Raw genomic sequence first — 26,763 nt, forward strand, 5'->3', positions numbered from 1 at the left:
AATGTTCATTTTCTCAGGTGTTAAAATACATATTTGCAGCTATATCACACAAATACATTGTAAAAAAAATGTATTATGTTTTTTTGATTTTTCTTTTTAGTTTATCCTTTTCCCAGTGGACATACATCTATGATGAAAATTTCAGACCCCTCCATGATTTCTAAGTGGGAGAAATAGCAAAATAGCAGGGTGTTCAAATACGCATTTCCTTCCCTGTATTTTGCACAAAATAAATTCCACCGCACACCACCATGAAACAGTACCTCAAATTCACAAGAAATATTATAAAAATAATAAACATGTATTATGTACTGGATATTACAGGACTTCAAATTTTAATTGACTCATAATTTAGTCACTCATTGTAACACCTCACACTTTTTAGTTTAACACAACAGTGAAACAAATTTCATTTAATTATTAATCCTATAATATAAAATTCTTTTTCTGCTTCATCTAACCCAGAATATGTTCGAGCCAAAAATAATTTACTATTCATTTGTTCTTTGTTCTGGTTTTTTTTTCAGGTTCAAGTTTGTACTTTGGTACCTTCAGAAAGGTGTTTGTATAGTTTATCCCTCCAAATAATATTACTTCTCTGATACAGCTTATTTCTTCCTCACTCAATTACAGTCTTTTGACATAGATGTTCACAGCTTCCAATAGAAGTCGATTTTTTCTTGTATAAAATGTCCCTTTTAATTCAATGAAATAGTTTAAGTAAACATGCTTGGACCATTTGGTTATTAAAGATGTATGTGATTCTTCCCTGATTAATTAATCGTGCTTGCGAGGTTTTGTGTGACCAGAAATGCCATTACCAGAATAGCTTTCTTCAACCTCCATAATATTGCCAAGATTCATTCGATGCTGTCCCAATCAGAAGCAGAGGTTCAAATTCATGCGTTTATTACTCGGCTTGAATACTGTTATGTATTGCTTTCTGGTCTCCCGATGTACATCATCAAAAGTTTGCATCTGGCCCAGAATGCGGCAGCAAGACTTTTGAAAGACAGTTTGAGCATATTATTCCTATATTAGCTAACTTGCACTTAAGATGTGATTTTAGGGTCTCTTACTGACAAATGTTTGCATGAAGTTGTGCCCTCTTATCTTTCAGATTTGGTTCCCCCCTATGTTCCTCTGCGGAGCCTCCGCTCTGAAAATGCAGGTCTGCAGTCTCGAGAACGTTCTCTATCCGGTGCTGTGGAATTCTCTTTCTCCAGAGACAAGATCTGCAACCTCAGTGGAAGTTTTTAATCCTAGACTTAAGAAACACTTCTATTCAATAGTTTATGATTGATGCCCAACGCATACTTTTCTTTTCCTGTCTTTTTCCAATTTCCTAGCTGGTGGTGATACGAGGGAGAGGGACGATTTGAGATGAGTCAGCAGACCAGCACCTGGACCTAAATCATGTCAACGTCGACCAGTTGGCAGAGATATGTCGTTGCTGTTATGGACTCTTTGGACTATTTTACAGGCTTGAGGCGTTGTTGCTGTCATGCACTTTCCGGACAAATTTCATCATATTACCTATTGTTTTTTGTAAGTTTACTATGTTTTGTGTACAGGGTTGGGTAGGATTACTTTAACTGGATTACTTTCAATTACTTTTGGATTACTCCAATACCAAATATGCTAATAAAAGACAAAATAAACTAAATATGAATAAAATTACTAAATTTTGTGCAGGCTTGGGGAGTAACGGAATACATGGAACGGTTAAAATGATGCTGGCAAGCTGTTTGGATTTATTTTCATTTTGTTTCTGTCGCATTTTATGTTAGTTTTGCCGAAAATCGAAGAGATCCAAGCCAGGAGAGAAAGCTTACCACGTGTTGAGTCATAATTTTATTCATATTTAGTTTCTTTTGTCTTTTATTAGCATATTTTGTATTGGAGTAATCCAAAAGTAATTGAAAGTAATCCAGTTAAAGTAACCCTACCCAACCCTGTTTGTGTGCTGTTACCCAATGCTAAATCTATTGCACCCAGGTCATCCTGGAAGGGGGATTACCACTTGTGAGGCTCTTTCTCAATGTTTCTTGTTTTCCTCGCGCTGAGGTTTCGAGTTTTTCCCTGCCTGCATGTTGGTTTAAGATCAGGGAATGGTGTAATTGTACCCTGTCCAGCAATTTGAGACATCTTGTGATTGAGGGATATACAAATAAATGTGACTTGACCTGTATTTAAATGAAATGTTTTGTTAAGACTGCACCAAATCATGCACACTGTTCCTTTGCAGGGTTTGAAGACCTTTTTTTATGGTCAAATTCAAGCACGTTTTAGATAGATAGATAGATAGATAGATATATACTTTATTCATCCCCGAAGGGAAATTCACACTTCCAGCAGTCTACCCCGTTGTTTATTAACAGATTAACATGATGCCAGAGGGTGCTTGTAGCGGAGTGGATGACGTCACGCCAGTCCAAAAGTTCGACATTCCTGCGGCAGATGGAAATCTTTTCTTTGTGAAAATCCAGGGATACACCACCTCGTGTTAGCAAGTCCGCCTCCTCTCCGATTCCCCCCGGCTTTCATGTCTCTGTTTAGCGACGTTGAAGCCGGATTTCTCCGGGTGGCTCCGGGTGGCTACACGTTAGCGTCCGGAATGCTAAACGTGAGCCACGTTTCCGCAAAACACAGCAACTGCGCTCCCTGTGCGCTTCGATGTTTTCCACCAGCGCTCGATGATCTTATTTGGTCGTGAGTTCGCATTTACCATGATTACGGATGGTACCGAAGACTTATAACGCCGCTAGCCGCTTCGCTAGCTTCGGCTTTTCTTCCACCATGGGCCCCTTCATCACGCCGGCACGAGAATTCCTCAGGGCAAGGAGTTGAAATACAAGCATTTCTTGTGCGTTAAAACCCATGTCCATAGGATAGAAGTAATCCATAGTGTAGTTGTCAAAACGGGAAGAAAAAACACCGAAGATAGGAGCAGACAATAAAACAATTGGGCAGCTGCTGGAAAAGGCAGCCGCTCTTGGCAGCGCCGCTTTGATGTTTGTGGGAGCGAGCAAAAGTAATGAATTTTCCAGTACCTTAAAACAATCCACCGCTGTTGAAAATAATGAAAGTTTTTTTGTTGACTTTGATGACTAAAATAAATTCGCCATATTGCTGCTAGCACATACTTTGTGCTATTTTGAGCTGATCATACCGAAGATCTACAATCTTTTTGTGTCAATTGGTTGCAATAAACTGACATGAATTCTGCTGCCCTCGCAGCTTGGCTACATCACACTTGTTTACTAAAATGGAAATGGCTCTAAGTGTTTGGTAAACATTGAGTTCAATACCGAGGAGCGTAAGTACTGTATGTATAAAAACAGAAAATAGCCAAATTTGTACTCATTTTAATATTGATAAATTTTAAGAAGAGTGAGTGCATTCAATCTTTCAATCAGAGAGTGCTGATATTTTGCTTCTTGTTTTGCTTAATTTATATTGTCTATGTAGTTTTCAGAGGATCCATGTCTAAACTAGTTAAAATATAATTATAGTTTTTTTGTATTTTATTATTTATAACAGTGAAGAATCAATACTTTTGATTTACATTATATTGTTTTGAATTTTCAGAGATTTGGTGTTGTTCGACTTTAAATCTGTTCGGTATGTAAAAGGCTTAATTTTTTTTTTTTACCGTTTGGATTATAATTTATATTTCATGTGATTTTAGGGATCCCGTGCAAAGCATAACATATCCAATTACCAAATAATTTTGTGTGTGTGTAATGTTTTACTATCATTGATATCATTGAAACAAAGGTTCTGAGGAGCAGAGCCAAGGAAGCAATTTTTTTCTAAAAGAGCTCTCCTGTTAGGTGCAACCAGTAGTGAGCAGTGACGCTTCACATGACAACGCCATAATGACAAACTACTACAACAGGCGTGTCGGCGTCATTTTCACGTGCTTTTTTTTCTTCATTGAATGTGTGATCTATAGTGTCAGACTACCAAGAAACAGGGCATTTGCAACAATTTCAAGCATCTTTAAGCACCTTATCGTAAACTCAATGTCCTGCCCTTAGAATTTACGTTTTTTCATAGATTTTAAGCACCCTGCCCTTGAAGGAAATTGTTCTTGTTTTTGCTGGTCATTTATAAAAAAAATAAACTCAAATGTGTAAGCTGCAACAACGTTTTCAATAAATTTGAGATGTTTTTCCTCTATGATTTGGGTGGTGCTTGTGAGTAGGGTGGGACTGTTAATCCTGGAGTGGGGCCAGTTGAGAAACACTGAAATTAACTGTAGAGCATACGAGCATTAGCAGCATTATGAATCGTTCTTTAAGGAAATATTTCTTTCCAAATATTTTATTGTCATAGTTGCTTTGATAACTGAGCACGCCCAAGCAGACAGCATGAACGTCATACAAACAAAAACTGGATAAAAGCTAAGGGAGTCATGTACACCCAAATAAACATTTTTGGTTTCAATAGTTGAAATGTCTTCAATTTGGTTTTTTTGCAGCAACATTTTTGTAATTACTTTACATTCCAAGAAAAAAACCTTGGTCCACATTTGTTCACAGATTTATCTTATCAAAGCAATCAAATGAAATCGAAAAAGGGAGAAACGAAAAATCACTGTCATGAAAAAAAGCTGACATGGGAAGTGGGGACACGTGAAGGGTGGGACGACCCGGAAATGGCATAGCTGACCTCTCAATATGAGAAAGCTGACTTAAACGGACTTCGACTTTGATTTCACTGAATTAAAAACAGTTTCTCATGATCACGTTTCTTTTTTTTCTGAAGCTGATCGTCGACACACAGAAAGTAGGCATTTGGGGCGTCGCCTTTTCCTGACAACAATGGGCAGGTTATGACCGAACTCCACCTGCTTCTTCTCAACTGGATTTTCAAGTAGCTGCAGCCAGCTTCAGTCTCTCTCTGCAACCAGCTTCAGAACTTTACCGATGGCGATGGTCTTACCTGATAGGCATACAATAATAATGTCACTTTCAGTCCTCTCACAGAGACTTGTAACGTATGAGTTGGATATGTGAAGACTTTTGAGAAGGTAATCTTACTTGCTAGCAGAGGTGGGTAGAGTAGCCAAACCTTTTACCCAAGTAAAAGTACTGTTACTTCAGAATAATGAACAAAACTTGTGAATGAAAGTGAATAATTGAATGAAAAACAGAATAATTACTCAAGAAGAAGTAAAAGTACCCATCCAAATACATACTTGAGTAAAAGTAAAAAGTACTAGGTGAAAAAATTACTTGAGTACTGAGTAATGGTAGCAACGTCGTGTTTATTGATATTTTTAAAACAACCTCTGATCTGATCAAATTATCAAAGTCCATCCAATGAACAAAAATAAATTCAATTAGGATAATCAATGTAAATTCAAGTGCTTTAATAAACAATAAAACATAAATATTAAAAATCAAATAAATAAATTAGGCACATGTAGCAAATTTAACACCCCAATACTAATCTTAACAGGCTCTGCAAGCAGAACAACAAGCTAGCCCACAAACTCGAACAAAGGAGACATTGCACATTGTAGCAGGTGTTTGGCACCCTTTTTAAGGGGAATATGCTTTGGATGTGAGGCGAGGGGTTTTCCTCTTCTGTGTTTTCATAGTCGGTATTGCTAAGCAACAATTTTGATCTGTTTTATCTCTAAACAAAATTTCCCCCGCATAAGTTGAATATGGTCACGTGAAGAGGCTTTTATGTTTGTTTATTGAACAAGCTGTCCTGCGTCCAGTTAGGTATAGAGCCTTGATAAAGTATTTACCCCCTTTCTGATTTCTGTGTTTTTTTGCACACAAAAGGTTTTACATTATTAAAATATTCCTAATATCACACAGAGAGAACCCATTAAAAAACAGTTTTGAAATGTTGATTCCATTTATTAAGGCACAAAAAAACCTAAACCTATCTGGCCCTATGTGAATTGCCGTCTGAACCTAATAGCGAGTTGGACCACTTTCATACTTATTAAGTCGCCCGATTCTGTCGGGAGTCTCCCGATTTAAACGCTTAATTCAGGTCTCCCGCCACCAAATTAATTTATCCCGATTTTCCAGATGGCCTTTTTATTGATAATTTTCCCTCATTAAAAAGATGCATCAATTTGTGGCGCCGTGGAGGGGGCGTGGCAGATCGGGGAAAAATCTCCCTATTTCAAAATGCTGAAACTTAATAACTATGCACTTTTGGCAGCACTAACAAAATTCAAACGTTTACAATATTTCTTAATGTATCTAAACGCTGCACAGAAAATTCTGACCCACTCTTTGCAACAAATTTTCACAACTTTAACTGCCCGTTTGAGGTCACACCACAGCATCTCAATTGGATGTAAACGCGGCTTGGACTTGGCCAATCAAGAACCTTCATTTTATTTTGTTTTTTGAGCCACTCGGAGGTAGACGTGCTGGTGTGTTTCAGATTGTTGTCCTGCTGCATGATCTAAGAGCGCTTGCGTTTGAGGGTAAAAACTTCTTTGGGATCTTCTGGTGAACACCATAATTCATACAACAACAACTAAGTTGTCATGGTCCAGAGGCAGCGAAGCAGCCCCTGACCATCACACTGCCAGCACCATGCTTTACTGTTGACATGTTCATTTTGTCTAATGGTGTGGCATTTTTATGCCAAATGTAACAGACTGCAATCTTTCAAAAAGTTACATTTATGACTCATCTGTCCACAGAATGTTTCTTAAAAGATCTTAAGAGAATGCTTTTTGGCAAATGTGAGCCGGTTCTGTGTTCTAAATCACTTTACATAGGGCCAGTTAGGTTATTTTATTTGTTCCTTAATAAATTAAATCAACATTTCCAAACTGCATTTTGTATTTATTTGGGTTATCCCTGTGTGATATTAAAATAGGTTTGTTGATCTGAAACCTTAATAACCTTTATAAGAGATAAATATGCAAATACCACAGAAATAAAGAAGATGTAAACAGAACTTTCTCAGAAAATTAAAACATTGTGATACGGTTCTTTTCCTCTGCAATGCAGTTTAAAAATAACATGCGTACTAAATTCATCACAAATGAACTGGAATATTGCAAACCTGTTATTATTTTAATATATATTACAGGGAGTGCAGAATTATTAGGCAAATGAGTATTTTGACCACATCATCCTCTTTATGCATGTTGTCTTACTCCAAGCTGTATAGGCTCGAAAGCCTACTACCAATTAAGCATATCAGGTGATGTGCATCTCTGTAATGAGAAGGGGTGGTCTAATGACATCAACACCCTATATCAGGTGTGCATAATTATTAGGCAACTTCCTTTCCTTTGGCAAAATGGGTCAGAAGAGGGACTTGACAGGCTCTGAAAAGTCAAATATAGTGAGATATCTTGCAGAGGGATGCAGCACTCATAAAATTGCCAAGCTTCTGAAGCGTGATCATCGAACAATCAAGCGTTACATTCAAAATAGTCAACAGGGTCGCAAGAAGCGTGTAGAAAAACCAAGGCACAAAATAACTGCCCGTGAACTGAGAAAAGTCAAGCGTACAGCTGCCAAGATGCCACTTGCCACCAGTTTTGCCATATTTCAGAGCTGCAACATCACTGGAGTGCCCAAAAGCACAAGGTGTGCAATACTCAGAGACATGGCCAAGGTAAGAAAGGCTGAAAAACGACCACCACTGAACAAGACACACAAGCTGAAACGTCAAGACTGGGCCAAGAAAAATCTCAAGACGGATTTTTCTAAGGTTTTATGGACTGATGAAATGAGAGTGAGTCTTGATGGGCCAGATGGATGGGCCCGTGGCTGGATCGGTAAAGGGCAGAGAGCTCCAGTCCGCCTCAGACGCCAGCAAGGTGGAGGTGGGGTACTGGTATGGGCTGGTATCATCAAAGATGAGCTTGTGGGGCCTTTTCAGGTTGAGGATGGACTCAAGCTCAACTCCCAGTCCTACTGCCAGTTTCTGGAAGACACCTTCTTCAAGCAGTGGTACAGAAAGAAGTCCGCATCCTTCAAGAAAAACATGATTTTCATGCAGGACAACGCTCCATCACACGCATCCAAGTACTCCACAGCGTGGCTGGCAAGAAAGGGTCTAAAAGAAGAAAAACTAATGACATGGCCTCCTTGTTCACCTGATCTGAACCCCATAGAGAACCTGTGGTCCCTCATCAAATGTGAGATTTACAAGGAGGGAAAACAGTACACCTCTCTGAACAGTGTCTGGGAGGCTGTGGTTGCTGCTGCACGCAATGTTGATCGTGAACAGATCAAAGCACTGACAGAATCCATGGATGGCAGGCTTTTGAGTGTCCTTGCAAAGAAAGGTGGCTATATTGGTCACTGATTTGTTTTTGTTTTGTTTTTGAATGTCAGAAATGTATATTTGTGAATGTTGAGCTGTTATATTGGTTTCCCTGATGAAAATGAATAATTGAAATGGGTATACATTTGTTTTTTGTTAAGTTGCCTAATAATTATGCACAGTAATAGTCACCTGCACACACAGATATCCTCCTAAAATAGCTAAAACTAAAAAAGCCCCACTCCAACTTCCAAAATATTCAGCTTTGATATTAATGAGACTTTTGGGTTCATTAAGAACATGGTTGTTGTTCAATAATAAAATTAATCCTCAAAAATACAACTTGCCTAATAAATCTGCACTCCCTGTATAGCTTTCTGGTACTAGTTTATTGCATGTTACTCTAATACTTTGAGATGAGACATTTAAGTTTGTCATAATTCGTAATCTTAAAACAATAAAAGCCGAATTTTAAGTTGAATTGCATCTAATCCAGAAGGTATGACACCCTTCTGTTTTTAATTGGTTTACGAAAGATCGAAATATATCACAATATTCAAATTTTCTCAGGCAGTCCTGTATATACCAAAAAAAAATCTGGAAATGATTCAAACAGTCCTTTAAAAACTCAACTGCATCTATGACTGTGTTGATTACTTTTTAAAAACAAAAACAAAATGGTAAAGCTCACTTATCTTGCAAACACCGATTGTGCATGTAATGAGATTCTTCAGCTAAATGAGATTTTTTGACTGTTGGAGCTTTACCTTCATCTCTTAGGGTAAACCGTCCCATCTGAGGAAAGTCTTTAAAAGTTTCAAGGCAAATGGTTCCTGCCGTGCGCAGACGAGCAATGCAGACTTGGTCTTGTTTGACAAACCGTGGCCGTGTCTTACTCTTCTCACCTGACTTTTTGTCAACTAAACAGATAAAGGCCTGCGGAGGAAACATTCAAAGAACAATAATGCAAATCCAAAAACCTTTTTTAGTTACAATAAATCGCAATCCTATATTTAAGGCATTTCCCTCCTTCAAGTTTAAGGGTTCGTAAACCTTTTTAATGGTCAAATTCAAGCACTCATCAAGCATTTTCAAGGCCAATTTTTCAAAATTTTGGGTATCTTCAAAGAAATAAATCCAGCACTGATCAAAAGAACGTTTTATTTTTGTTGACTTTGATAAATGGTCTGCATTTATATAGCGCTTTTAACGTCAATGAAGACTTCCCAAAGCGCTTTACAATGTGCTTCGCACTTACCTTGAATAAAGTTGGGATCTTGTTGTTTGCATGTTCCTCTAATATTTTGAGATTATATATTTAAGTTTGTCATAATTAGTAATCTTAAAACAATAAAAGCTGAATTTTAAGTTGAATTGTATCTAATCCATGACACCCTTCTGTTTTTAATTGGTGTACGAAAGATAGAACTATATCACAATATTCAAATTTTCTGAGGCAGTCCCGTATAAGCAACAAACAAAGTTGCTATCTTGTTGTTTGCGCATACTTTGTGCTCTTTTGTGCTGTTCCCATCTATGATCTACCATCTTTTTGTGTCAATGGGCTGCTATAAACTGACGTGAATTCTTCCATTTTGTTTCAACAATGCACGACACACTTGCTTACAAACACAAAGGGCTCTATAGGTGTTGGGTAACAATCAAGTTAAATACGGAAGACAGCGTTATTCAGAACACATTTGTCTAAATTGGGAAAAGATAATTGTAAATCGTTTTTTTTTTTTGTTGTTGTTTTTTGCAATTTAAAATTTATAGCACTGAAGAGCTAACAGTTTTTATTTTATAGTTTTGCATTTTGGGCATTTTGAGTTGTTGTGCAACTTAAAATCTGTTTAGTGTGAAAAATCTAAAATTGTTTTGTATTTTACAATTTTTTACTTTAATGTATATTCCATGTGTTATGAAATTATATGAAATTACTTAATAATTTTGTGCATAATGTTTTAGTATTATTGATAATATAACACAAAAGGATTTCCCATGACAAGTCCAAAAATAAAAAACCTGTTCTCTTGGATGCGACAAAAGGGGGCAGTAACGCTTCTCATGACCACTAGATAATGAGGACTGGAGCCACAATCTGCGTTATTTCAACAGACTTAAAAAAACGTATACTGTACACACATACTTATACACACACACACATATACACGCACATATACACCCGCAAATTTTTTAATAAGTCAAAAAGAAGGGGGTGTCTAAGTCAGGGGTCTCCAAACTTCAGAAAGCGAGCCAGATTTGTTAAGCTGAAAATGTGTGAGAGCTGATTATTCAGCCGGGCATCTTTGAACATCTGCAGTTACTTCAGCTACTACACAAATATCTCTATACTTCTCACCAAAATGAGTCACCAGATAGAATTTACATTTGTGTGTGTGCATGTGCGTGTCCGTTTAGACTAGAGGGAGTATGCCTGGGGTAAAATGTCTGGAATTTAACATAAAAATACACTATTTGATAATTTCATAGTAGGACTTTATTAGTTACCAATGTGAGACTCCTTGTCATTAGGGATTATACAAATAAACATGACTTTACTAATGTGCTACTATGCTGACTGAACGCCAACTAAGCACCACTGCTGAGGATCTGTCAACCAACACGGTTAAGGGGCCCTCACCTTTGAATGACACGATTCAAACTGAGCTGGTTCGCAGAGGAGCAACTAAATTGCTACCTGACTTTGTTTTCCGTCGGACTGAGATTGATGGGAGAAGTTGCCACCACCAATATTTAAAAAAGACATTAGTTACTGATGAAACAATGGCAAGAAGTTGGCTGATATATTCCATTGAGAATAGCAGCCTAATTTGCTTCCGCTGCAAATTGTTTTCTAAGAGGAACATTCTTTTAACAAGTTCAGGAATGAAGAATTGGAAACACGCGAGAATTTATTTCACATCACATGATAACAGTTAAGAACACCTCAATTGTATTAAAGCATGGAAGAAACTGGCAGTGAGGTTAAGAAGTGGGGAAACTATTGATAAGCTGGAAATGGCACATTTGGAGGCTGAGAGGGTTAGATGGAGAGCAGTGCTGACACATCTCATTGCGATTGTGCAGTCACTGGCAATTCGAAGTTTAACTAAGTGGACACAAAGAAACTCTTCATACCATCAAAGGGAAATTTTATCAAAAAGGTCAAACTCATGGCTAGGTTTGACCCCATTATGAAAAATCACCTTGACCATGTTGTAAGAGGAACAGTAAGTCACAACAGCTATCTAGGCCATCACGTACAAAATAAGCTGATTGATTTTTTGAGTGGCAAAATCACATCTGCTTTAGTGGAATACATCAAAAAGGCAAAGTTGTTTTCAATAATTCTGGACTGAGGGGATGGTATAATAAATATACTACCTTTGAGACTCCTTGTGATTAAGGGTTATACAAATACACCGACACTCCAGATACAAGCCACACAGAATAGTTGTCATTAGAGTGGTGTAACTGATGGAGAAGCCGCATATCAAGGAACATTTTATGGGATTTTTGGAGGCAGAGTCCACAGGCCAGCACTTGACATCCATGACAACGACAAGACTATATTCCTTGAGAAGACTGCAGAGGACAGTCATATGACAATGGGGCAAACATGAAAGGAAAACAAAAGGGAGTTCAAGCCACAATTCTGGAAAAGAATCCCAGAGCTCTCTTTGAGCCATGTGGGGCACATAAATTTAATTTAGTTTTATGTGATGCTGCTAAGGGCTGAGTTGATGCTATAAGCTACTTTGGTGTCCTGCAAAAGCTTTACGCTTTGTTTTCAGCCTCCACTCAACAACAGGCCATACTAAAGAATTATGTAAGCATCACCTTAAAGATGTGGGCAGAAACAAGGTGGGAGTCCAAGATCAAGAGTGTTGAGCCCATTAGATACCAGGGAGCTGCCGTGAAGAATGCTTTAATTGAGGTGAGAGACAACACCAAAGAGCTCGTTATAAGGACTGAGGCCCAGACGTTGTCTGAGGAAGTTGGGTCATACCGCTTTAAACATCTGCACGGTTGTTTAGTATGACATACTATCCGCAATACGGCATGTTAGCAAACTCATGCAGTCTCAAAACATGCATATTGACATAGTATTGAGTCTTTTAAAGAAGACGCAGCAAGGTTTTAAAAGTTACAGAGCAAGTGGCTTTGTGGCAGCAAAGATGGCAGCCAAAGACCATTGTGAAGATATGAATGTGGAGGCTGTTCTAAAGAAAAAAGGCTGAGGTCCACAAAGAACTACTTTGTGTATGAAGCCGATGATGAGCCATTCAGCGATGCTCTTAAAAAGTAACGAATAGAATTCTTCGATATTATTGACAAAGCAGCCACATCAGCCATACACGAGAGGTTTTCCACATTGGAAAATGTGGGAAATTTTTGAGGAGTTTCCCAAATCTTAACGACAAAGAGCTGGAAGTGCAAAGCGCAGCACTGGAGACCACACTGCCATTTGAAGGGTGCTTAGATTTGGATGGTAATCAGCTTGTGCAGGAAATAAGGAGCTTCCCTGACCTGTCATCACAAACTATGGGCCTCCTTGAGCTGATAACTTTCATACATGATAACCATCTATCCGAAATCTACCCCAACCTTTGGACTGCCCTAGAAATTTCACCGACTCTGCCAATCACAGTGGCTCAAGCAGAGAGGAGCTTTTATTAATGGCTGGGATCGCGCACAAGGAATAATTTAGTGCTGTGCTTGGCAATCATTTTTTTGTAGTAAATTTATTTTATACTGCGGTCAACATTACTGGCAGGGCACATATCGTTAGTTTTATGACAGAGGCCGCGGGCAGGTAAAGATTTGATCAGGGGCCGTAACTGCCCCCCCGGCCAGACATTAGACATGGCTGCTCTAGGTCATTTGTATTGTATTGTGATTATTATATATAGGGTAGGTTACTGATGTAAGGCTGAGTGTTAAGCATAAAAATGAAAAACAAAGAAAAATTTAGAGTTGATATTTCTTTACTGATCTGGAATGCACAACTGAGTTTGACAACCCCAGTCTACAACTTCCATGATTAATACTTCGAGTTCACACTTACCGTAATCTGCACCTCTTCAATGCACGTATGAATGTGAAGGACAGCATTATAACCAGGACAGATGATCGATTTGTGTTCAATAATGACAATCTTAGAGGAAAAGATGCACACGCATTAGCTATCACTTTAATAATATCCCATCTTAACAACACATTTTTTTTTCTCTCAACTGACCTGGGCATCAAAAGTGCGTCCCGAATGGCAAATGTTCTCCGCGTTACATAAGATGAAGCCTGGAAGGATCTCTTCCTCTTCAATGCCCTTCAGTCGCAACTTCAGATTTTCTCCTGGTCCTGCATCATCCGTCTCCATGTCATCAGACAAAAGGCTCAGCACCTCCACCACATGCTGTTGACATTAGAGCATTTCAATTGGAGGAAATAAGTTGAAAAGCAACATTCTTTGAGGGTAAAACACACAACAAACTGGCCTTTATTAATCTTGACTAGTTAAACATGTCTTACCCTATTTGGCATCATAACAAGCTGTTGTGCTTTACTTATTGAGCCTGACTCAAGTTTTCCTAGAATCACTGTGCCCATGTCCTGTAAGAAATGCAGCATTATTAGCAACATATTTTTCCCCTTTCCGTTATCAACTCAAGCCCACTGTTGGAAATAGCGCAGTTATGAAAACCACTGTTACGTAACAGTGTTTTTTTTTTTCCCATTGCAATAATGGGTTCATCTATTTTTTCCGCCGTTACCGATACTGATGGCCAAAAGTGCGTTACTTTGGCTGCAGAACGCAACAGCCGATGTCCTGTCTTTTCTTATCATGTCACCATTCAAACTAGCGACTACCATATAGTTGGACAAAGATTGTGAATATAATATTTACTACTTCGCTGAAAGAGAAGGCAAATGAGGGCTGGTGCAGCAACAAACTCATGTCATTTGCGATCAAAAAGGCTCCGGTCTTGGAAGTGAAAAAAGGGATCTGGCTTCCCACCAATCAACGCGTGGTTCACTCCGAGGGGCGTTTTTTTTTTGTAATTGGTCAACATATATATTTTCCAAGTTGACTTTAAATTCGGTGAATTTAAATAAGTATAAAAACATTGTTCTGTATTTTGCGTTTTTTCCCGTAGCTTTATGAATATTTTGAATACATTTTCAGAGTAAATGTCTTCACATAATAGTTTAAACTTTATTTATGTTTCTACTTCCATCTCTCTTTTTTCCTTTTTGTTATTGTAATTTTTCTTTTGTTCCTTTGTTCCTTTTTGTTTTTTCTTTATACAAATAAACATGACTTGACTCCCTTTTTAAGTCATTCAGGCATTAAGTTTCATAATAATTGGTAATATATGGATGAATGCAACAAAAACCTCCTGAAGAGCCGTTTGGGACCCAAAAGAGCCAACTATTTCAGTGAGCCGAGCCAAAAAACTGGTCACTAAAAATAGTCGGAATTCCCATTTCTACAAGAGAACCGCGGTGTTTCGTATTGTCTCAGAAAATTTCAAATTCCTTGACATATAACAACCTATTTTTAAAGTAATGGAAATAGTCACTTTCCTTGGTAACTTGCTACTTTTACCATAGAATAATTAAGTTACTATCTCAGTTACTTTTTGGAAGAAGTAGTGATTAACCTTTATTAGTTTTCTAAAGTAACATGCCCAACACTGCTAAACACAGCATCAGGATCATGCGGAAGGAATAGTCAATGTATGGAGCACCACCTCAGGCGGTCGTCAGGGACACAGAATTGTTGTTACAAACTTTTAATCTAGGTCACTCTCCAGGTTAAAAAACAAAAAATATGTGGTTGTTACCAGTAAAAGACAGTATTAACAGTGTTTAAGACTTTATCTTTTTAATACTACAATGAATGAATGAATGAAAACTATTTCGAACATAAAAATAAAAACAGGACAAAAACAATGAGTCAACAACGAAATAATGTCACACAACATGTTCGAAAAGGGGTAGTCAGAAGCAGATGCTCATTTTTCCTACCCCTTTATCTTCCCTATTAAATACATTTTATAGATAGCTCCTCTTGTGTCCAATACAACAAAATCTCATGGATATACTTATTACATAGTTCAGATATCAATAATTATAATAGTTACAATAATCACATATTTTATACACTAATCTTCGCAATACCCATCCCTCAACGTCATAATGCGCATAATGTCACTGCGGCACCAGTGATAATATCAATAAAAATAAACACAATACTTATAACAGTTCTGATGTGAAAATAGCACAATAACAACAAGTTAGCAATAGTTTGAAGTGCAGTATTTCCAGTCTCCGTCATATCCCATTTTCTTCATCTCTGTATTTCGCCAGTAATGCTTTTTTGTATTTAAATTTGAACACATGGATATTTGGACATTGTTTGATTTCATTTTGCAAATTATTCCAAAGTCTGACTCCACACACACACAGACACACACATACTTCTCCTGGTGGTTCTCACCTTTGGGATTTTGAATTCACCACAGCCCCTCAAGTTATAATTTCCCTCTTTCCGAGTGAATAATCTTTGTATGTTTTCTGGCACTATGTTTTTGTTGACCTTAAATAACAGTTGTGAAGTGAAAAAATTTATTAAATCATCCAATTTCAATAAATTGGACTGCATGAATAAAATATTGGTATGATCCCGATATCCTACCCTGTGTATGGTTCTTATTGCACGTTTTTGAAGGATAAAAAGGGGCTGTAGTGAACTTTTGTAATTATTGCCCCAGACTTCTGCACCATATGTTAAATATGGCAGAACAAGAGAACAATATAATACATACAATGCATTATAATGTAAAAGAACTTTGGTTTTATTAATTATTGAAATGCTTTTAGATACCTTTGTTTGTATGTGTCTGATGTGTGTTTTCCAACTTAATTTATTGTCTATTATGACCCCTAAAAACTTAATTTCTGATACAATGTCTATTGTGACACCATCCATTTTTACTTCTAAATCTTGATTTGCCTTACGATTACCAAAGAATATTACTTTGGTTTTATTTAAATTTAAAGATAATTTATTTATATCCATCCATATTTTTAGGTTAATTAGTTCACGATTAATACTGGTTACCAAATCCATATAGTTATCATTTGAATAGAAAATGTTAGTGTCGTCTGCAAATACTACTATTTTCAATAGTTTTGAAACATTAAAAATATCGTTAACATATAAATTAAATAGCTTTGGTCTCAGGATAGAACCCTGTGGTACTCCACAACAGATGTCCAAATATTCAGATGAAAACTCTCCCATTTTTACATATTGCTTCCTCCCCGTCAAATAACTTTGAATCCATTTCAAAGCCACGCCCCTGATGCCATATCTTTCCAGTTTTTTTAATAGTATATTATGATTAATGGTATCAAATGCTTTTTTTAAGTCAATAAATACCCCGACTGCGTATCTCTTCTTTTCTATACTGTGGGTGATTTCTTCTACTGCATCAATAATTGCCATTGTTGCTGATCTGTTTGCTCTAAAACCATATTGACTTTCATTAATCAATTTATGTTTATCTACAAATTGTTCTAGTCTATTATTGTAAAGTCTCTCTAATATTTTAGAGAACTGAGGAAGCAGAGATACCGGTCTATAGTTTGTAAAAATGTGCTTGTTCCCATTTTTGTATATTGGTATAACTTTTGCTATTTTCATTTGATTTGGAAATGTGCCTGTTAGAAATGATAGATTACAGATGTAGGTCAATGGTTTCACAATGCTGTTTATAATTTGCTTAATTAGTACCATATCGATGTCAAAACAATCCATAGACGTTTTGTTTTTACAGTTGTTAACCACGTCTAAGATTTCTGATTCCGTAACCCCGGATAAAAACATGGTCTTGGAGTTCATTTTTATTAGTGACTCAAATTGTTTACCACTGCACTCTGGGATATTTGCAGCGAGCTCTGGTCCAACATTTACAAAATAACTATTGAAATTCTCCACAACTTGATTTAAATTATAATTTTCACTGTTCTTATCAATAAAATAGTTTGGATATGCATTGCTTACATTCTTTCCTTTTATTATACTATTTAATATATCCCAAATACCTTTGATATTACTTTTGTTATGATGTAATAAATTGGTATAGTATAATTTTTTGCTTGCTCTTAATATTCCTGTCAATTTGTTTTTATACGTTTTATACCGGGTTTCGGCTTCCTTAGTTCTTAGTTTAATAAATTTTCTATATAAGTAGTTTTTTTTCTTACAAGCATTATGTAAACCCTTAGTTATCCATGGATGGTTTACAGATTTATTCTTAATATTAATTTGTCTCATTGGGCAATTTTTGTTGTACTTGTTGGTGAATATTTCCAAAAATATGTCAAACGCACCATCCACATCATCTGTACCATATATAGCATTCCAGTTTTGTTTAACTAAGTCATCATACAGTGATATAATAGTCGCTTCAGTTCTAACTCGTTTGTAAACATAATCCTTAATTGATTCTTGTCTAGTAACCTTTTCATCATACACTGTAAATACTGGTAGGTGATCAGAAATATCACAAACCAGTAACCCGCTGACGTTTGTAAATTCCATATTATTTGTAAATATATTGTCAATGAGTGTTGCACTGTGTGAAGTGAATCTACTCGGCCTTAATATAGTTGGGTACAAACTCATACTGTACATCATATTAATATAGTCATCAATGTTTTTATGTTTGTTTGGATTCATTAGATCGATGTTGAAATCTCCACAAATGAATAGTGTTTTGGCGCTTATTGTTGAATATGTTTTTTCAGCCCAGTTTGTGAAGGTTTCCAGATTTGAGCCCGGTGTTCTATACACACAACTGACTATAATATTTTTCCTTTTTTCATTTATAATTTCTATTGTAATACATTCAAGTAAATCGTCAATGACAAATGACATGTTTTGTAATATTTTCGATTTTAATCTTTTGTGCACATATATAGCTACTCCACCTCTTATTTTGTTAGTTCTATTTACATAGTTCAGATTATAGTTGTTTAATTCAAAATTTACACCCCTTCCCTCACTGAACCACGTTTCAGAAACTGCAATAACACTAAACGGGTTCTCAAATTGTTGTAAGTATTCAGTGATGTCATCAAAATTTGTGTACATACTTCTACTGTTAAAGTGTATTATTGAGAATTTGTCTTCAGATTTAACAAAGGTATTGTATTCATTTCCAGTATAATATTTGCAATTGTCTGAGCTAGCTGATATGAATTTGTGGTCAGGATCGACGTCATCTAATCTTGAATTATTGGAGTCAGTGTGATTAACAATGCTCAGTTCCGGTAAATCATGGCCTAATATTTTATGATGGATTTTTTTATTGTGATCTGTAATAAAGATGTCCATATTGTCAGTCCAGGATGCCATTGTTACACTTCAGGCAAATCTGTCCAGCTCCTGCATTTCTCGAACCCATAATATTTTTGCTTGTTCCGGAGTGCCGTTTAACTTTATGTATACTCTGCAGTTTGAAGTCCATGTTCCTTGTATTTTGTTCGTTTTCCTCAAAAATCGAGCCTGTCTTGCAATGTCAGAGTTTTTTTTGCTTAAGTGTTCATTTAAATAAACATTAGTCCCTTTTAGTTTTTTTCCTTGCTTAAGGATTTCATGTTTCCGTTTTCTGTTGACAAACCTTACGATGGTCGCCTTGGGTCGGTTGTCACCTCTTGTTAATTGGTGGCATGCTTCTATGTCCTCAGCATTGATGGATATGCCTTTTTTACTCATAAAAGCAATGACCTGTTGCTCAGCAGAATCCTCATCAGCATCTGTTGCAATATTTGTATTTGCCACAGCCTTGGCATAGGTCCGAGGTTTGATGTCCAGACCGGTGATAATGATGTCATTTATCCTGGTATACTGTTCCAGATCTGCTACGCGTCCTTCTAGCGCAATAATCCTCTTTTCTTTCTCCATGTTTTCGTTTTTTAGGTCTTTGATTTCCGCCATTAAACTCAAAATTGTGTCTTGTTGTCTGGTGACGATATCCATTTTATCCATTAAAAAGCCGAGTGACTTTTTAATTTCCTCGAGTTCTTTATCCCTGCTCGGCATCTTGAAAACTTCACGTTCCTCTTACGGCACCGTCCGCTGATCGCATCACCCGATCGCCCTCTGAGTCTCAAGTTGTTATTTTCGCCTGACTTAGTTTCCCCGACTGTTGGTCGCTATACAAGTAGCGCCGCCATGTTCGCCAGCGTCAACAATGGCCGATCTTTGACGTTGTGGCGACACGCTTTTGGCGTTATGGCGACTCGCTCTTGGCGAAGCACACTCAAACGAGCGACGAGACGTTTCGACGCCGCAGAGTCATCCAAAAAGCCGAACGGTCGACGAGCAGGAAAGAAAGCGGCTGCGGGGAGTGAAGGCGAGTCATGCTTATCATAATCCCCAAACGTAAAGGGTTTGTACAATTTTTTTATGCCCAGACTCTAACATTTTTAAGGACTTTCAAAACCAGTTTTCCAATCCCTCCAAACCAATAAAATAATAAATCCGATGTGAATTAAATATTTTGCAGAGATACGAATATATCTGCGATTTACATATGCTATTTTTAATCGTGCACATGCATATATCAAGACATAAGGTTTTTAGATCCTGAGTAAATCACGAAAATATTCGTTACAAATTTGGACAAATTTCTCTCCAAATATATCTTACATTTTCAGTCGCAGGAAGTTCTTTCAATAATTTACCATTGGGAAACGCTACCTTGATTTTTTTCCATGGTCCAAAGAAATTGACATAAATTGATAAGTAGTCCTTGCACTAATACACATTTCATTGAGCCCCGAATAGGCGTAGCATGCACCTGTTCTGAAGAAGATGATGGTGCTTCATCGGACCATCAAACTAATACCAGCTGCCGTCAATCACAAAGTAGGAAAAAAATGCAATTACAAAGCGGAACCAACAGAGAGCAGTGTTGGCTTTGTTTTTAAGCAGACTTGATGAGAAACACAGCAACAATTTCAAGCGTTCACAATAACTTCATGAGGCATTTTCATGGATTTCAAGGAACTGTGAAAACTATATTTAGAAATGTGGGAATAGGTTTAATGTTACCTTGTATTTGTCTACAATGGGCAATCTGATAGGGCCATCACTAGATCTGTTAAAATTTGGCAAACTGTCTAGGTGTGGAATAAATGGCAAATCCCTGTGAAACAAGAAAATATGTTGGCGTTACAAGTTCTGGGAAATAGAAAAGCAATGTTTCTTATCTGGTCATATTTAAAAACCTACGTGTACCAGGAGCACATATCAGTAGGGTCCTTCAGATTGGCTCCTGTTAGTCCTGAACATGGCATGAAATGAATGTCCTTCTTTGGGTTGAAGCCCACTTTCTTTAAAAATGGCACTAGTTTTTCTTTACACTCTTCATACCTAAGTTAAGAGGCAGAAAAGAAGACACCAAGTAAAGCCACATGCAATAAAAACATACTTAAGCTGATGTCCCTAATCCGGTTAACCAAATGATACATGGGCAAAGAAGGCTATAATAAAGTAGGTCTGTAACAACTAATTGCCTACTGTATATCTATTATTGAAAGCGTCGACAGTTAATCAGATTCGGTGTATCACGTGATTTGTGTGTCACTTAGTACGTTAAATCAATGCAAATAAGAGTAGAGTGGGACCTCAGTTATCGCGGTTAATGGGGACCAAAACCACCCACGAAAAGTTAAAATCCACGAAGTAGCTGTGCACCTTAAAAAAATAAATAAATATATATTCCTCCCACATTCCAAAAACATGCATTTCAGGTGAATTGGCCGGTCCAAATTGTCCCTAGGTGTGAATGAGCGAGTGAGTTGTCTGTCCCCGTGTGCCCTGCGAGTGGCTGGCAACCAGTCCAGGGTGTCCCCTGCCCACTGCCCGATGATTGCTGGGATGGGCTCCAGCACCCCCGCGACCCTACTGAGGATAAGCGGTGCAGCTGATGAGATGAGATGAGATATTTTTATTATTATTATTTTTTAGACCCGGTTAATGGGGACCAAAACCACCCACGAAAAGTTAAAATCTGCGAAGTAGCGACGCCCCTTCAAAAATGCAAATAGATATATATATATATATATATATATATACTAGACTGTCTCAGAAAATTAGAATATTGTGATAAAGTTCTTTATTTTCTGTAATGCAATTAAAAAAACAAAAATGTCATACATTCTGGATTCATTACACATCAACTGAACTATTTCAAGCCTTTTATTATTTGAATATTGCTGATTTTGGCTTACAGCTGAAAAAAACTCAAAAATCCTATCTCAAAATATTAGAATACTTCCTCAGACCAAGTAAAAAAATAATTTTATAACAGCAAAACTAAATCAAACATTTGAAAATGTCCATTGATGCACTCAGTACTTGGTTGGGAATCCTTTTGCACGGATTACTGCATCAATCCGGCGTGGCATGGAGGCAATCAGCCTGTGGCATTGCTGAGGTGTTATTGATGCCCAGGATGCTTCGATAGCGGCCTTCAGCTCATTTGCATTTGTAGGTCTGGTGTCTTTCATCTTCTTCTTAACTATACCCCACAAATTCTCGATGGGGTTCAGGTCAGGGGAATTAGCATGCCAATCAAGGACAGTGATGCCATGGTCAGTGCACCAGTTACTGGTGGTTTTGGCACTGTGGGCAGGTGCCAGATCATGCTGGAAAATGAAATCCTCATCTCCATAGAGCTTTTCAACAGATGGAAGCATGTAGTGCTCTAAAATATCTTGGTACACAGTTGCATTTACTCTGGACTTGATGAAACACAGTGGACCAACACCAGCAGCTGACATGGCTCCCCAAACCATTGCTGACTGTGGGAACTTCACACTGGATTTCAAGCAACTTGGATTTTGCTCCTCTCCAGCCTTTCTCCAGACTCTGGCGCCTTGACTTCCAAATGAAATGCAAAACTTGCTTTCGTCTGAAAAGAGGACTTTGGACCACTCTGCAACTGTCCAGTGCTTCTTCTCCATAGCCCAAGTCAGACGCTTCTTCCGTTGTCTTGAGTTCAGAAGTGGCTTGACCATGGGAATACGGCTATTGTAGCCCATTTCCCGGACACGTCTGTGAACTGTGGCTTTTGATACCTGGACTCCAGCTTCAGCCCACTGTCTTTGAAGCTCCCCCAAATTCTGGAAGCGGCTCTCCTTCACAATTTTGTTAAGGCTGCGGTCATCTCTCTTGGTTGTGCAGCGTTTCCGGCCACATTTTTCCCTTCCAACAGACTTTTTGTGGATATGCTTTGAAACTGCACTCTGTGAACAGCCTGCTCTTTGAGAAATTTCTTTTTGTGTCTTACCCTCCTGATGGAGGGTATCAATGATGGTCCTCTGGACAGCAGACAGATCAGCAGTCTTCCCCATACTTGTGATTTAGTTTACTGAACCAAGCTGAGTGTTTTTAAGGCTCAGGAAACCCTCGCAAGGTGTTTTGAGTTAATTAGATGATTCAGGTGATTAGTTGAATAGTCTACTTGTATACTTTTTCATGATATTCTAATATTTTGAGATCGGATTTTAGAGTTTTCTTAAGCTGTAAGCCAAATTCAGCAATATTCAAATAATAAAAGGCTTGAAATAGTTCAGTTGATGTGTAATGAATCCAGAATGTATGACATTTTTGTTTTTTTAATTGCATTACAGAAAATAAAGAACTTTATCACAATATTCTAATTTTCTGAGACAGTCCAGTATATATATATATATATATATATATATACCGTATTTCCCGCACTATAGGGCGCACCGGGTTATAGGGCGCACCCCCAAAAAATAGTTTTTGGTCCTATATCTTCCATAGATCAGGCGCACTGGATTTTAAGGCGCTACAATGGGAACGTCGACAAAACAGTCAGATGATTCAGTCAAGCTGATTACCCCCTTAACATTCCCAAAGCTTGCAAAGAAGCAAATACGTGTCGTAGACACGTGCGGATGCGGTGTCCGTACGATGTCACTCAAATGCATCATTTCAAATATTATTCGGAAGGTTAAAAGTCTTGGGATTCAAGAAATGCCAACCATTCCTTAGTTTCTATTTTCTTTTTCGCTCGCAACTTTACGGTGCATATGACAATAAACACTTGGAATTGAGTTTAATTCAATTAACTCATCACAGCAACATCAAGATCGTTCTAAAACAAGATACCGGGAAAATATAAAGCCGCATAGCTCACCTAAGTTCTCACGTTCAATAATGATACGCAATCATGGTCTTCTTACAACCATGAGTGTAGTAAATCCAGGACAGTAAAATGTTTACAAATACAGACTAATGAAACATGTTTCTTTATGGCGTAGTTTAGCAAGCTTGCTATTCAGTCATCTTTTTTGGCCAATTGCAGGGTTTGTTTTGGCCCTCTAGCCTATCCGAGGCTCCGAATAACTTCAGCCAATAGCGATTGATTTAACGGATGATTGACACATCTTTTTCGGCCAATTGCAGGGTTTGTTTTGGCCCTCTACCCAATCCGAGGCTCCGAATAACTTCAGCCAATAGCGATCGATTTAACGGATGATTGACACATCTTTTTCGGCCAATTGCAGGGTTTGTTTTGGCCTTCTAGCCAATCCGAGGCTCGGAATAACTTCAGCCGATAGCGATCGATTTGACTGATGATTGACACATCTTTTTTGGCCAATTGCAGGGTTTGTTTCGGCCCTCTAGCCTATCCGAGGCTCCGAATAACTTTAGCCAATAGCGATCGATTCAAATGATGATTGACACATTGGTTAGCCAATGAAACGCCGGTAAATAAATCCCAGCATACACCGCGTACTACTCCACGTTCGGGGGAAAATTGAGTCGGCGGCTGTTGCGTAAGTTGCGAGACCTTGCGATTTAATATTGAGCCGCATATAGCCTAGATGGTAAGGCGCCCGCTTTGAGACTGGGAGGTCGGTGGTTCGCGCCCTGGCCGAGTCATTCCTAAGACTTAAAAAGTGGTCGGCGGCGCCCTCTGTTGGCTGCGGCTGCATCGGCTCGCTACAACGGGTCAGGTGCAATCGACATTTCGTTCTGTGTACATTGTTACACAGAATGACAATACAAGGAAATTATTATTATTATTATTTTTATTATATAAGGCGCACTGTATTATAAGGCGCATGGTCAGCTTTTGAAAAAAATTAAGACTTTTAGGTGCGCCTTATAGTGCGGAAAATATGGTATATAAATATATATTTTTTTTTTTTTTTTTTTAGACCTGCGAAGCTCTGTACCTGCGAACGTAGAACCATGAAGTAGCGACGCCCCTTCAAAAAAAAAAATATATAAAAAAAAATATATATATATATATATATATATATATATATATATATATATATATATATATATATATACTGGACTGTCTCAGAAAATTAGAATATTGTGATAAAGTTCTTTATTTTCTGTAATGCAATTAAAAAAACAAAAATGTCATACATTCTGGATTCATTACGGATCAACTGAACTATTTCAAGCCTTTTATTATTTGAATATTGCTGAATTTGGCTTACAGCTGAAAAAAACTCAAAAATCCTATCTCAAAATATTAGAATACTTCCTCAGACCAAGTAAAAAAATAATTTTATAACAGCAAAACTAAATCAAACATTTGAAAATGTCCATTGATGCACTCAGTACTTGGTTGGGAATCCTTTTGCACGGATTACTGCATCAATCCGGCGTGGCATGGAGGCAATCAGCCTGTGGCATTGCTGAGGTGTTATTGATGCCCAGGATGCTTCGATAGCGGCCTTCAGCTCATTTGCATTTGTAGGTCTGGTGTCTTTCATCTTCTTCTTAACTATACCCCACAAATTCTCGATGGGGTTCAGGTCAGGGGAATTAGCAGGCCAATCAAGGACAGTGATGCCATGGTCAGTGCACCAGTTACTGGTGGTTTTGGCACTGTGGGCAGGTGCCAGATCATGCTGGAAAATGAAATCCTCATCTCCATAGAGCTTTTCAGCAGATGGAAGCATGTAGTGCTCTAAAATCTCTTGGTACACAGTTGCATTTACTCTGGACTTGATGAAACACAGTGGACCAACACCAGCAGCTGACATGGCTCCCCAAACCATTGCTGACTGTGGGAACTTCACACTGGATTTCAAGCAACTTGGATTTTGCTCCTCTCCAACCTTTCTCCAGACTCTGGCGCCTTGACTTCCAAATGAAATGCAAAACTTGCTTTCGTCTGAAAAGAGGACTTTGGACCACTCTGCAACTGTCCAGTGCTTCTTCTCCATAGCCCAAGTCAGACACTTCTTCCGTTGTCTTGAGTTCAGAAGTGGCTTGACCATGGGAATACGGCTATTGTAGCCCATTTCCCGGACCCGTCTGTGAACTGTGGCTTTTGATACCCGGACTCCAGCTTCAGCCCACTGTCTTTGAAGCTCCCCCAAATTCTGGAAGCGGCTCTTCTTCACAATTTTTTTAAGGCTGCGGTCATCTCTCTTGGTTGTGCAGCGTTTCCGGCCACATTTTTCCCTTCCAACAGACTTTTTGTGGATATGCTTTGAAACTGCACTCTGTGAACAGCCTACTCTTTGAGAAATTTCTTTTTGTGTCTTTCCCTCCTGATGGAGGGTATCAATGATGGTCCTCTGGACAGCAATCAGATCAGCAGTCTTCCCCATACTTGTGATTTAGTTTACTGAACCAAGCTGAGTGTTTTTAAGGCTCAGGAAACCCTCGCAAGGTGTTTCGAGTTAATTAGATGATTCAGGTGATTAGTTGAATAGCCTACTTGTATACTTTTTCATGATATGCTAATATTTTGAGATAGGATTTTTGAGTTTTCTTAAGCTGTAAGCCAAATTCAGCAATATTAAAATAATAAAAGGCTTGAAATAGTTCAGTTGATGTGTAATGAATCCAGAATGTATGACATTTTTGTTTTTTTAATTGCATTACAGAAAATAAAGAACTTTATCACAATATTCTAATTTTCTGAGACAGTCCAGTATATATATTTTATTATTATTTTTTTTTAGGCCCGCGAAGCTCTGAACCCGCGAACGTCGAAGCGCGAAGTAGCAAGGTCCCACTGTACACACAAGTGTGTTGCTAAGAGTTGTAGTACAACACTGGTTCGGCTGAGGGTGCCAAAACCGTTTTTATAAAAAATGGCTTGAAACATCCAACCTTGCATTGTTTGACCGTTTTATCGTGAATCAAAGTTATACATTTTAAAAATAACCGAAATCCCTGTAGAAGTACGGAGAAAAAAGAATCTGAAAATAAGTAAATACAATCAAGTAAAAAGAAAAATAATAATAATGCCACGTTTAACTCTACACAAGGAGCAGATTCTTAACCAAATTACCGTATTTTCCGCACTATAGGGCGCACCGGGTTATAGGGCGCACCCCCAAAAAATAGTTTTTGGTCCTATATCTTCCATAGATAAGGCGCACCGGATTATAAGGCGC

At 37.9% G+C, this 26,763-nt stretch overlaps 1 protein-coding gene across 4 annotated transcripts in view; it reads right to left on the bottom strand.

Moving 5' to 3' along the window:
• Window positions 1-4,313: 4,313 nt before the first annotated feature.
• Window positions 4,314-26,763, bottom strand: part of gspt1l (G1 to S phase transition 1, like) — a 65,355-nt gene continuing 42,905 nt past the window's right edge. For 2 of the 4 annotated variants that reach the window (XM_088332407.1, XM_088332159.1), the window contains 7 exons: window positions 20,585-20,725; window positions 20,405-20,498; window positions 13,807-13,887; window positions 13,517-13,690; window positions 13,343-13,432; window positions 9,039-9,207; window positions 4,314-4,950 (listed from right to left, as the gene is read on the bottom strand). In XM_088332407.1, coding sequence (XP_088188533.1) covers window positions 4,898-4,950; window positions 9,039-9,207; window positions 13,343-13,432; window positions 13,517-13,690; window positions 13,807-13,887; window positions 20,405-20,498; window positions 20,585-20,725 — 802 coding nt within the window. In that variant the 3' untranslated portion in view covers window positions 4,314-4,897. The remainder of the gene's footprint in view (window positions 4,951-9,038; window positions 9,208-13,342; window positions 13,433-13,516; window positions 13,691-13,806; window positions 13,888-20,404; window positions 20,499-20,584; window positions 20,726-26,763) is intronic. The other 2 variants (XM_088332242.1, XM_088332327.1) reach the window with 2 other exon arrangements.

This window comes from Urocampus carinirostris, chromosome 1 (assembly GCF_059441175.1).
Source record: "Urocampus carinirostris isolate Australia breed hairy pipefish chromosome 1, RoL_Ucar_1.0, whole genome shotgun sequence".
Taxonomy (NCBI): Eukaryota; Metazoa; Chordata; class Actinopteri; order Syngnathiformes; family Syngnathidae; genus Urocampus; species Urocampus carinirostris.